Consider the following 13939-nt stretch of genomic DNA (forward strand, 5'->3'; position numbering starts at 1 on the left):
GGAACAGGTTAAAATTTTGTGTTTAGTTGAGAAACAAGCAATCTGGAGGCAATTGGAATCGCATTATTAAATCAGGACTTGATTCATCCCTCAGAATTAAATCATGCCAGAGGGCAATCCCTGGGCTAAGACAATAGCAAGCTTCAGTTACCAGATGCTATCTCTCAGCAAGGAATCTAAGACAGAGGACCTCAAAGGAGCCCAGTTTTTAAAATCAGCTTAAGAGGACAGAGAGAGAGGTCGACTTCTTCGACTTTATCAGACAGACATAAATTGGTTCAATTACTTCAGCAAGAACATGAACAGTTTTTCTCTGTGAATGAAATACAGGCAGCTAAAATGATACTCTGTTTTGAGAATATGCCTTTTAGATTCAGGTGATATGTCTCTAAGCATGAATGCACACAATCTACTTTTATATGTATGCGTTTTAGGGGACAAATTTTGCTCCTACTTATATATATAGTAACTACTGATTGTCTCAAGGCTACAGCAAAGGGTTAAATCCTAACTTCAAAAGAGATGGTTACTTCTGCTGGGGGCCACAAGATAAGCAAGGATACCAAGACTTTCAAGTTTAGTCCCTGCACTGAAAGAATTGGATGGGCTCACCTGTTTGGAAAAAAAACCCAAACCAAAACAACAACCCTGGGAGAAGGCTGGGCACAGAATCAAAGTCCCTTTGGCATGAACTTATGACAACTCTGCCCATGAATAAGCAGGCTGTGTTGAATTGCTGAAATCAGAGGCAGGGCTTGCCAAAATTAAGGATGAGGAAATCTCTGACTGATACTATTTCAAACTTGATGATGCTTATACAGTTGGTGTGAGAGCAAGCAAAAGCTGTCCTTGATGGTGTTTTTAGCTCCAGTGAGGAAGATGGTGTACACTGATCCCTGAAGTGTCTGAGAAGAAGGGTGGAGAATTTGGTCAGATACTGGAAACTCAAGTGGGAGATCCTGTGGCCCTAGAGCAGTGGCCAGGAAGATAAACAAGAGATGTTTTGTCCCAAAGAATGCCAAGCACTTCGGAAACCATTTGGATAAGAGGGAAAAAGACTATATATAAGCAAAACCTAATTGACAGTATTTATAAACATAAACCAGTTGTTTCTAATTTAACCAAGGCTAAATTAACTTCAGCTGAGCAGAATGACATTGTTTCTAGAGGGTCAATAATGAATCCTTCTTTCTGCTTTTACTGGGAAGGTTTTGATATGGTGTTTGAACTAATATATTTAATTAGAAAGCTTTCCAATATATCACCATATATTCCCATATACTTGGTTCATAACTTTTCTACAGTAAAAATAAAATAGAATAAAGTTATTTCATTGTGTTGAAACACACTAACCTATTCTAAGAAGCCCCAGCAAATATTTTAAACACTGTTTACATAAGATGCTAAATTCTGATAAAAATCTTTCTTAAAATATGCTCACACGTATCATAACATCATACTTTTCTTGATACAGATTTATTTATGGTACCTACTCAGGAATCACTAGTTGTTCCTGCAAGCGAAGCGCTTTTAACTAGAACAGCTTCTCTGTCTCTTTGCAGCTCGATGGTAGCTATTTCAGACATCTCAGCGCACTGTCTTCCCCCGCTTCTCATCATCTTTCTCCTATTACGTACCCAGTGTAAAACTTAAATGCAGAGACTCAAACGTAAGAGTGAATAACCTCACAAACATGCATGTGATAGTAAGTGTACACATTTAGTGCTTTTCAAGAGAACTGCTATAATATTTTCGAATTTCAAGTGCAGGGCTGAGAAGTCCATTTGTATACACCTACTCATAAGTGAATGCACTTAGCAGATGACACATAGGTACTTGTAAGCATTCAGCTGCAAAAGAAACGCATTTGTAGTATGGTTATAAAAAAAAACCCCACCACAGTAATACTTCCAGTTATTGTTTAATCTTCTTCTCCTTTTTTTTTTTTGATAATCAAAATACTCATAATATTCTGCTAGAGAAAAGAAGAAACTCCACACCAAAAAGAAAATTTAAAAATCACATTTGATCAAGAAATGCTTCTCCTATAAATTGTATGGTGGCAAAATCAAATTTCTATTAAATTTCTATTCTGTTTCTACGGTGGCAAAAAAATTTCTATTACAGTGCATCAGAATCAAAAATCAAATGTTACTTGATGTTGTCCATAAAATTTAAATTAGTATAAAAATCTACAAATGCATAAGTCAATTGTTGTTTGCTTCTATCATTTCCTAATTACAGTCTCTGACCATGCCATTCATTTGATTTACTCAGCTTGAACTATTTTTGTTTCAACTCTTATTTATGCATATTTGCAGATTTAATTTAATCTTCTGACTGTCACTCAAAATGTTCATCCCAATATGCCTTGTTATTTATGCAGTTTGATGCTTTTATATGCTGAACAACTGATAATCAGCCTCCTTAAATCTCTTGCTGTTCTAACCTTTTTACACTTTGCAAAATTGAAATACTGCAGCGAGGCTGCTGCCCATATTGCTCCATTCAGGTAAAATCTATTCTGCTTCATAAGAAGGCAGGGATAATGTCTAGCTTTGGGGGCACTCGCTGCCCACGGCATCTTGCCCTTGCAGCAGAACCGCTCTGGGAGGCTGCCTTATCATCTGCAACGAGAGAGGATACTTAGGCTGAAGTGGTGTCTCCCCAGCCTGAAACAAGGGCTTGCAGAAAAAATATGGAAGAAAAGAGTCAGAGATTCTCTCTTTCCAACCAACAAAAAAGCAGTAAAGCAAGAGATATTCAGACTTTTAGATAACTTTCTGAAGATCTGAGAGGACTGTCTCCTATGCTGGATTGGTGGTTTGCTCTACCTCCTCCTGTTCTTCCATGTCTTTTTATTACAGCTGAATTCCATTTCTTTCAGGTTTTTCTTCCTTGCTCTCTCCATCTCACATGCTTCCCTTCAGGGTCCCCTCAACACCCACACAAAACCAGGGAGTTACCTTGACTGACTGCTACCATGCAGATTACTCCTGCTGGGGGCTATCCCATCCACTTAGATTGGAAGTTCTTTGGAGCAGAGACTGACACCACTCTGTGCCCATACAATGCCTAGCAGAAAGAGCCTTCTTTTGATCAGTCCTCTGGCACTAATGTAATAAGCATGATTAATAAAGTATCTGTCTACACTCACCTACGGGAATGCTAGGACTGTATGAGAACAAAACCAGGTTCAGCTTTTGTAACGCTGGAAATGGACAGTTAAATCCATGAAACTTCTATCCACATGTAACAAATGCAATATTTACTAGGAAAAGGCAGTGTGACTTACTTTGCTCTCTTAGCCATTTCATTGCCATCCCAGCGCGGGCTGTAAGGGTAGTTCTTTTGGGCCTGGGAGTACAGCTGGCCACTGTTGGTGAAGTGGTAGACGGACTGAAACGTTAGGGTTGGTTGGTCTCGTGGGAAGTACAGGGGTAGGTCAACTGTAATTCAAAAAGGAAAAAAATAATAAAAAGACACCATTGCATTTTCTCTCTTTTTTACTGGGAAAATATCTGTCCTTCCTATGGGTTTATAGGTGACAGAAAAGGAGAAATTGATGATTAGTACTAAAATATAGTTTTGTATTTCTCACAAGTAATGATTCCAACCTATTACTGTATGAGATGCTTTGCTTTATCAAAACACTTTTGTAAAGCACATAATTAAAAATACTTTAGTGTATTTCTATGTTAATCATAAAATTTACATCATGATTATTTTTTTATAAAAAATAAGTATTTTTCCTGTTATAGTGAAAATTTCCCTATAAAAAAATCACAAAATACATTCTAGATAGCATTCAATAATCAATTTCTTCTTTATCTGCTTTAGCCAATTCATTTTAATGCCCCCTTGGACATAAAAAGCATTATCATTCTCATTTTACAGCTGCCTGGGTCCTAAAGTGGTTAAATGATTTGATAAAGAATGTAGAAAGATTCAGTCACATGAGTTGGAAAAGATTTCAACTTGCTGTCATCTGCTAGACAAAAAACCCACCCACAAACCCAAAAACACCCTGCAAAGTCATTAATACCCAAAATATCTCACTAAAAATAAAAATCAGAACCTCTTAGTTCCCTTTGCTTATCATTGTCTCATGATCCACTAGGTCTGGCAGAACAGTAAAATGATCTAAAACAGTTAGAAACTGGTATATATTTTCATGGTCAGAAACTGTTTCTTTTTTCACTTTTTCATTGTTAGAATTGTAGTTTGTATTTTCTTGGTCTACTTTCAATTTCAGAAACTTGTAGTTAAACTGGGTTATGACAACAGACTAGAATTACTAATATCTTTAATATAACACCAACATTAACAGAATAAAGGGCATTTCTTTTAAAGGTGTACACTTCATTTATAAAGCACCTATGACTGTACTTTTTGTTATCCTCCAAAGCCCAGTTCTTTAATTCTGCACAGTGAAAGAACACTGCAGTAGAATTGTATTTTAAATACTTCCTGGAGCAGAGATTCCAGCACTTCCTATGAAATCTCTGTTTACAAACTGAGATATCAGTGTAAGACAGGTTTTACTTTTCAAACTCCATGCTATTATGCCGCTAGTTCCTTCATTTTTCAGGTTTTCTAATCACATCTAAATATTGTGATGTGCATCAGCCACACTGTATCTTCCTTTTCCCTGAATTACCCCCAGGCTCTAGGAGTAAAGCATTTGTAGCCATGAAGTACACCAAACCAAATGTGCTATTCCAGCTGCAGTCTCAAAATACAAGAAATCACTGTGGATGACAGCGCTTGCTCAGTTCATGACCCAGCGTCTGAGCCACACGTGACAACTCCCAGAGTACTGGTGACTCAGCCCACACACCAGCTTCCAGCAGATACTTAAGTGGTAATGACATGGGCAGAGTTCTGCTAATTTGAGGGCAGATCACTGCTTTAACAAAGGTTAGATTCAAAGATTGCTCTGTCAAATTCCTCTTTATAACATGATTACTAAATAACAACCCTGAAAAACACTGGTGTAACGTGGCCATTTATCAGCAAGCAAGCTGTCTCCTCCCCTCACAAACAGTGTGTGTGCCTCAGCCTCTGAAGGACTTCACCTTGGAAAGGAGTGAAGAAACAAGGAGACTGGGTCTCCATTTTAATGTTATAAATATACTACTTCAGCTCTGAGTGCTTAAACTCTGTTCCTCTAGTGCATCTTTTTCCTTCTTAAGTACCAACTCCTTAACAGAAAACAACTCTTTACACTTCTGCATTTCATCACCATGTGAGAGGAATAACAAACTTTAGCAAAGCATTCAAGTAATAGTTTTATTATACTTTTTAGTTGAGAATTTCCAACTTTCACTAACTCTCCTTTGAAAACTCTGTCTACATAATGGGGCAAGCAGCAACACTTTTCCTCCTGTTACCTAAAACTAAAGGTTTGCTCTTAACACAAAGTATCTAGCACTAGAAATGCTGTTTAAATGGATAATCAAGATAGTGCTCTCATTACAGAGATACTTTAATTTGTTATAAGAAGGTACCACCAAAATACAACAGAAAAAAACCCTCTTGTTCTATTACCAAAACCTGTATATAAATTTTCAGGAATTTCTTATGTGACCAGATAAATCAGTAATCAAATTAGATTCAAAATTGTGCATCCCACATCTGGCCAACTGTATTACTGTATTACCCTGAACTACAAGCAGTTTTGAAAAATTTGACCTGTCTCTGATTTCTAACACTACCCGTCACCTAAAATCCTCCAGTTTTCTAATCCAAGTGTTTCCTTAATACAAGGTGTGGATGAGTCCAGACGAAGTAAAATAACCTGTCCCTAATTCTGGAACACAACCACACCTAAAAGACCAGTAAACAGGAAATAGCCTTGAGTTGTAAAGTGTTATACATATCTCAAGGTAGCCAGCTATTATTTCAGCAGTAGGAAAGGAAGGCAAGAATTTGCTTCCGTCGCAGTGGATGCCCGTCCATTGACACTGTTAGTGCACAGAATGCAAAAAATAAGCAAACATCATTGGTAATTCTTGCTGGCAAAGTGCACTGGATATAAAAGATCAAATTCTGATCACAGTCACACAGGTTGCTAAAGAAAATTCTTCTTTTCACCTGGTACTGTATAGACAGTCTGACTCTTAATCTGTGCATTAATAAAAAAATCAGTTCTGTCTTCATGCAATACATAAGGTGGCAAAGGTGTTATTGTAATTACATTCAAGACAACACTTTATACTTTGCCATGAAGAACGCACCACAGTTAACAACACACCAGTTCTGTAAATCAACACCTGAACTAGGCAAACTCTGTTGGTTTGGCATGCTAGTTACCTAAGAACTACAAAAACGTATCACGTTGAATACAAGTACTATTTCCAAATAACAGCTGACTCAGAAGTACCCTGGTGATATGTCTGCAGAAAATAAGCAGATGACTCATGTCTGTAAATTCCTGAAAGTACCAACAGACCCCTTGCTTAGTCATCTTTTGCTTGGATGCTGGGTTCACGAGCTCTGTAAACTATAATGAGGGATCTAGCTCTTAGTAGGACTCTCTCTCCCTTTTTTCCTCTCTTCTAAACAGTGCAAATTATCTCCCTAAAAATAACTTCATCTGCGTAAGTGAGTCACTTCAACTAGCAAGCTTATACAAGTCATGCAGTTAAGCTGTAATATTTGGTTATGAAGGTAAAAATGTTGCTCTCAAACTCAGATTTAAAACGAAAATTATGTCAGAGGAAGTCCCATTTACCCCTTCTCTCACAGAAATAGAAACATTTCCTTTGGAAAATTTAAACAATTAGCTCATTCAGGAAAGTAAAGCTTTCTAATTTAGTTCCATGCTCAAAGTAATTTAATACTGATGATTTCTTACTTTGACTTTCCTAAGCATCACACTGTTAATATATGATGAACTCAAACAGCAGACGGGAGAAAGAAGCCAAAACCAGAGTAAAACACTGCTTTCTCCTATGTTACAATTTACAGACCATTTTTTAAAAGTAAATTTTTAGACAGCCATAAGGGGAAAATCATGTCTTTATGCAAGCTCTACATGAGCAGAACTTGGAGGGCTGTTTATGGGTAATTAAGCATTGAGTAAATTCTTCAGTGATTGAACCCTAATTTTCCCACACAGTTCATAAGAAAGCAAAAGAAAAAGGACTTGCTTGTTGAGAATGAGTCATGTTGTAAAGAAACTTAATTACAGTTTATAAATAGTTGAAGTTGCTCTCTTTTTGAAACACAAGAAACTATCTAGAAGGAACACAGCTTTGCTTCTCCTGACTTAGTTAGCATTTAATGCATACATATATTCAAAGCATAGTTATCTTAAAGCCAAAATCCTGGTTCATTAATAACTAAGAAACTGTGCAATGAATCTGTAAGGTTGAATTGTTCACTTTCTTAAAAAATAACAATCTGAGACTTGGAACAGGTTACCTAGTTTGTTAAGCTTATGTCAACAACTACAGAGTTGATTTTGACTGCCTTAGTAACTTTAAAATAGTATCCTTAGCATCTAATTTTACAACTTTTTAAACAGGATATGAAATGTGGAAGGAATGTGTCGGCAAAAGCATGTACCAGTGCTGTTACAGAGTTTCTAAGGGAAAAATGCTCAGAAGAGAAGGGCAGGTTTACCACTGTGCCCTCCTCCCTGCCTTTAAGTACTGGAGAGAAGAGATGGGAAAACAAAACCATGCTTGAAATGCATGCTGACCATTAAAATATTTCTAAGCACTTAGATGGTAATATTTAGAAATTTTTCCATACAGTGTTCCCCTTTGCTACAGAAAAGTTTTGTTCATCCTTTGTATGGCACTGGATAAATCTAGGTATTTGTTTTCACAGAAGTCAACATTTATTCACTGCATGTTGCACACCATTTTAATGCTTGGGTGCTACTATACTGGTTATCTTATTAACCTTTGGGATGCTTGAATCTGCTGCAGTTTGTTGCACCTGAAATTTGTTTTGCACTCATAAACACTGGCTGCTCTGGATCTTTTACTGCTGAGATTTCTACTTCTACAAGGTTTCATGGCATGCACAACCTTAATTCAATCTGTATTTGCTCTATAGAGCAGCCTTCAAACACAAGATAACCCAGTACTGTTTCCAGTTCAGTTCCTAGGTTGGCCAGAGCTGACCAAAGTGTTCTGCACTGCCCCATCTGACAGACTCTACCCCTCCACATTTATTTACTCCACAACACCGAAGCCTTGCACATTAAATATGTGTTCATTTCTGTATGAGCTTTTCAATGTGATGATTTTAATCATCATAAGAATGTCATTAGCTATATAAAATATTAAAAAACCGTTTCACAGCACCTTCATGAGTTGAGAGGTTCTTTAGCAATTCCAGATGAGGAATGAAGGAAACAAGGAAAGCACAGTCAGCTTGTCTACTGATGCTGAGTGCCAGCCTGTGGGGCCCGATTATTCTTTGAGTCTTACTAGTAGATAATACTTTATATAGCCAAACAGAAGTCCATCTGATGCTGACAGCAATAGTAGGTACTTCAGAATCAGTGATTACTGGACACATGAAAGTTTTGTTTAAATTATTTCACCAGAAGAACAAGAAGGGTATAGGAAAGATCTGCGAAACTCAAATCTCCAGAGAGCACTGAACAATCTTAGCCTGATACTATCCGTTCTCTTCCCGAAATTCCCTGACTCATTCCTTACATATCATCCAACTTTGGCGAGAGACTGCCTCTGCATACAAGTACTTCTGATGAAGTAAGTAATGGAAACAGGAAACACATATTCCAGTCCCCAGAGCTGTCTTTCTGTCTCTTATTAGTACATATTCATAATCTTTCTGCTTGTTCTTTTTCGATTCACTGAATTTCACATTCTCTCTGTCTTTACTTACAGTTGAGCTCACACTGCTGGGAAAAACAACTTGTGGATTTGAATACACTGTATTAAACTGAAAAGTTCCTTGAACTCAGAGCTCTCCAGTTTTCATGTGTTTATGCGGATGAGATCCATGTAAATTTACAACGCAATTTGGTGATAATACATATACCATATTATATAATACACTTACATATCTATCAAGGTCTCTTTTAAAAGAAAATGTCCACTAGATTTTCTGACATGACTGCATCTATGAGAAAGCTATTTTTCAGACAGCCTTTATGATGGGAGAAAAATCTTCACCCAACTTCAAGGGAAAAGAGCTATCCTCAGTTTTTACATAAATATTCCAGTACAGAAGGCCTTTCAGGAATCACATTGATGACTGTACCTAGAGAGAAACCTGAATAGATTCAGCCACAAGCATTTTGGGGACTGTAGTGGCTAGCACAAAGCTCCACAGGGCAGGATGTCAGGCTATTTTGCCTAGTGAATCTTTTCTTGACTCTTGTGTTCTGAAGGCCTTTAGCCTACATTCTACTGGCAAAAAATGAAAGGCGGAATTTGGCTCGAAACACAAAAAGAATTACTAAATGCCACAGTTATCCTGCTTTGGTGTGTGATGATTTATTCTTGCAAGAATGAGAGAGCAAGGATGACAAATAACATATCAATGGTATTAGTGTTGGACTTCAGGTTAATAGAGCACAGTCACAGGAATTGGAATTTGTTAAATATTTTTAGGGCTGACATCCCTTCTGGAGAAAAACAGGATCTTCTTTACAGAACGATGCTATTTTGAAATCAACATTTCAAAATTTCAAATCTGAAATGAAAAGTTGTTTATGGAATTTTAGCTAAGACACTTATGGCATTTTGGGCGTGTTGGTAATCACAGCTGGTTTTGAAATAATTAGGTCTGCCCTTGCTACAGGAAATATCCACCCCATCAGCAAAGTCAACACTTGTATAGTAAATGAGTAAGATGACTTATGTACAAAATACTTCCAAATAAATGCTATGAAAATGCAAGTAAATACTCTGAAAAAAGAAACAACTGGGTTTTTTTTAACTGAATCAGTTATGTATGAACAGAACATACAATACTAAACAATAAAAGGAAAACTGCTGTAGGCAGAATGGAAACTATGAGCTGTGATGGATTAAACTATTCTGACACATTACAGAGTAGATTTGTTTAATTAGCTTTCTTTGTTTGTTAGTTGGTTTTGTCTGATTGTTGTTTGGGTTTTTTTTTTAATATAAGGTTACACATTTTTATTTGAAGAGGACTGCATGACACTGCTGTATCTACCTCGTGGTTCTCATTCCACTGATAATGGCAACTACAGTCTAGGCACCAATGGCAACTAGATTTATTATTACATTTGTTTCGATTTTTTTTCAACATAGGCATATATATATATAGTTGTAAAAATATCACATGTCTTTATTATAACCTGTATCTTTTTTTTAAGTACTTCGTCCTTCCTACAAACCAGCATTTTTAAAAAATGTGACAAAAATAGTTTAAATAGCTTAAGTTACAGTCATGTGCTGCAGACAGAGTATTTAATTCTTTGTTTAGTTTTATAGAGGAACAAAATAACAGATCAAATTAAGATATTCTTTATGCAGTTTCCAGCTGTGTGGTCAAAGGCCATGAAAAAGTGATGTAACTTAACCTGAAAACAGCTTTATAGTGTCTTCTTGCTTTGGAGTGTCATCACCCTATTAAACTCTGTCATACCCTTTTGGACTTCTACAGCAAGACTGGACTACTTCCTAAAAATGTCCCACAGAATCCTCAAAATCTTATATTGAGCCCAAAGAAATGGCATAATGGCCTTACAGGTCTTTTCCTTCTCTAACTTCTGTACTCGTGATTATCTTAATTAAGAGAAAGGTTTTTTATTTTTACCTCACCAGCTACAGCTAGGTACTTATATTTTGCTTTATTTTAGTTCAAATCTCAAAGATCTTCATTCCTTTCTCCTTCCGTTTTTATTTCCTTTTATTGTCTCTGCTGTAACAGTTTCTATAGTAACTTCTCTAAGTGCTGATGAGATTGATGCTACTAAAAGCTGTCTCTTCTCCATCTGAATTGTTTGACGCTTGAAACTTAAATACAGGTGCAGTTGTTATGGGTGTAAAAAGCAAGCTGTGCCCTTTCTTGGTGCAGATTGGTGGCCACTACAAAAAAATATTCCTCTGCTTTCCCAGTAGAGATGCACTACTAATTTCTGGGTTTTACATTACTTTCCAACCGGACAGAAAGACTTCTAAAACAGGTTTTTACCTGAAAAGCAGCTGTGCAAAAAGATTGTCTTTTCTCACCGACATTTTGTTAAGATTATGAGGCTTGCAAATAAGTTCTTTTTCCTGTTTTAAATGCTGCCTGGGATTTGAGAGGAAACTGATTTACTTCATTCTCATCTGTGATCAGCGTGACATTACCCTGCAGGTCAAGAGGACCCTTTGCTGACACATGTGCTATCCTGTTTTTTCAACCTTCGCTCCATGCAGGCTTACAACTTTCAAATCACAATGCAGTGCAATTCTGTCTGACCCAACCAGCCAACTAAGCCACTCCAGATATTTTTAAAGCTAAACTGAAAACTTCTTTCCTGCAATTCAGGCCCCCACTCCTGAACATTATAATGTATTACTTTTACTCTTGAAGCCACCTTACATTAGTTCTAGTGCCTTTTAAAAACCTAAAAAACTACTTTGTGGTACATATTCTTTCAAGACATGCTTTCTAGACCACCAGCCATTTTTGGTGCTCTTTTGTGAATGCTCCATTTGAGGATGATGTAAGACAAATAGCAGGATCACACCCCTAAGCTCCTGGGAGCAGACTTTGGGCTGTTCAGGGATCTTGCTCCTCCCATGGAAGAATCCTATGGGACAATGGTCCTGGTGAGAAGAGGATTCCATGATGACCTCCTCCAAGCTCAAGAATAGTCCATCCTGATGAGCAGAAAAGACAAGCAATAACAGCAGGAGACCTACAGAGATGAACAAGAAACTCCTGACAAAAGCCAAAAATAAAAAGGAAGCACATGAGATGTGGACACTCCCTGAGCATGCACAGACAGCACTGGGAACGTCAAAGCTCACCTGGAGTTGAATCTGGCAAGGGAAGTTAAGGACTCAAGGTGGGCTTCTACAGGGACAGCAAGAGCGAAAGGAAGACTAGGGAAAATGTGGGACAGGGCTGCTGAATGGGGCAATGGAACTGCTGACGAAGGAGACAGAAAAGCAGCTTAAGCTCTCCCTCTTTCCCACATTTAAGCATTTATGCACATTTGTTACCAGTTCCACCTCTAAACCAAAGTGTATTTCTTATTAATCCAAAGTAAATTATATTTATCTATTTCATAAAAGGTATCCAGCAGTCGCCTTCATGTGCCATTGGTTTGGCACATACGGATTCTTAGGAAAAATTTACTTAGGTGACAAAGTAATTGTCATTGTGTAGAAAGAGGAAGGAGATAGGAAAGAAGTATTCAGAAAATCTTTCTTATCTTGATACAGCTCTTATTTCTAGAAATTTCAAATGTCTAATAATGCTGTGATGTCCTGTATCATCCTGATTTCTTTTTTTTCTGAAAGCACTGCCTGATATTGAACCCAGGACTCATCCATGAAACCCCTGCACATCATCTCCTTTCCAGACTGAAAGGAGATATGTTTTCTTTCTACTTGGTAACATGAGCAATCTTCTACTTGTGGTATCTCACACCTTTAATGCAGTTCTCACCTTAGAGAATGCCATGTGAGTTGCCAAAATGTGTAGACATAAGAACATAAGACATGGAGTAAGAATAATAAACACCACAATCTGTACTCAAGTCCCACCCCATCAATGACTTTTGTACCTAATTACTTCTTTTCAAAAACTGAGCGGATAAAATAGGATTGTATCTCTTCTCCATGTCGGGCATTTTTTCTGAGAATTTTAGTTATCTGTCATATACTTGGGCACATAGTAGTCATACTCTGGATATATCTATTAAATAAGAAAAATCAACAGTTCCCTTTTCTGAAAAGTGCAATTTTGTAAGAAGTTATTACAAAACCTTTCAGTCCATTTGTTAAAGTGCTTGCAGTTACTGGAAGAACGTCAAATAATGTCTATAGCAATATACTACGGTTTTAAAAGTATGGCAAATATATGCATTTCTCAGAAATTAAAAAATTAATATCCACAGAAAAGTGACACTTTAAAATACTTTTCCAGTCCACCCACATCAGGCCATCATAAGATACTTGTAGAGCCTAATTCCTATCACAGCACTTGTTTCCTGTTTGTTGCTGTCTGTACCAAGTTTTATGAACTGCCTAGTGTCCATTCTCCCTTTTTCAGCAATTACAAATGGGAACCTAAAATTAGTTTGTGAGTACCTATATACAATAAAATCTATGTAGGTATTCACAACAGATGCAAGTGAAACCTGAAAATGGAGGTATTTCTTTGAATCTGGGCTTCAGTGTTCCTGAGGGACATTGTTCTGAGGGACACGTCATTCTGCCTACAGCAAAATATACCCCAAGCAGTGGGGGTATCTTCAAAACTCTGCACGTTGTTTTAATCACTCAAAACAAAGCATTCTCTGTGACATTTTCCATGGAGTGAAGAGCATATTGCTTAACTCTAGTCAATGAAAGCTGCAGTTACACTGGATCTTTGGATCAGGCATTGGTGGAAAAGTGGCCGGAGTCACAGGCACATGGTTTCTGCACTAAACTAGGCATAGGCATAGAAAGGGGCTAATCACAGGACTGAATTGTAGCATTTGGAAAATTAATGAGTCTTTTGCTGATCATTTTTCTCTGTGGCATATTTTTCTCCTTTATTTCTAAGGGACTCTGCCAACTAGATTTAGTTTGAAATTGTTATTGAAAGCTGATAATTTTATTTTTGACATTAAGAGTACTTTAAACATTGTGTTCCTTTGATTCCATCCCGAGTATTTAGTTGTACGTGAGCCAAACGAGATTTTTTAGTAATAGTAAACACAAAGTGATCAGACACATGCTCATCTAAGAAAAACCTTCATATTTAAGACTTTATC

At 37.1% G+C, this 13939-nt stretch overlaps 1 protein-coding gene across 2 annotated transcripts in view; it reads right to left on the minus strand.

Moving 5' to 3' along the window:
* Positions 1 to 13939, minus strand: part of BABAM2 (BRISC and BRCA1 A complex member 2) — a 167313-nt gene that overhangs the window by 18420 nt on the left and 134954 nt on the right. For both annotated transcript variants that reach the window (XM_050315649.1, XM_050315648.1), the window contains exon 11: positions 3296 to 3449. In XM_050315649.1, the coding sequence (XP_050171606.1) occupies positions 3296 to 3449 (154 nt within the window). The remainder of the gene's footprint in view (positions 1 to 3295; positions 3450 to 13939) is intronic.

The sequence above is a fragment of the Myiozetetes cayanensis genome, unplaced genomic scaffold (genome assembly GCF_022539395.1).
Source record: "Myiozetetes cayanensis isolate MyiCay16 unplaced genomic scaffold, myiCay2020 scf2-11, whole genome shotgun sequence".
NCBI lineage: Eukaryota > Metazoa > Chordata > Aves > Passeriformes > Tyrannidae > Myiozetetes > Myiozetetes cayanensis.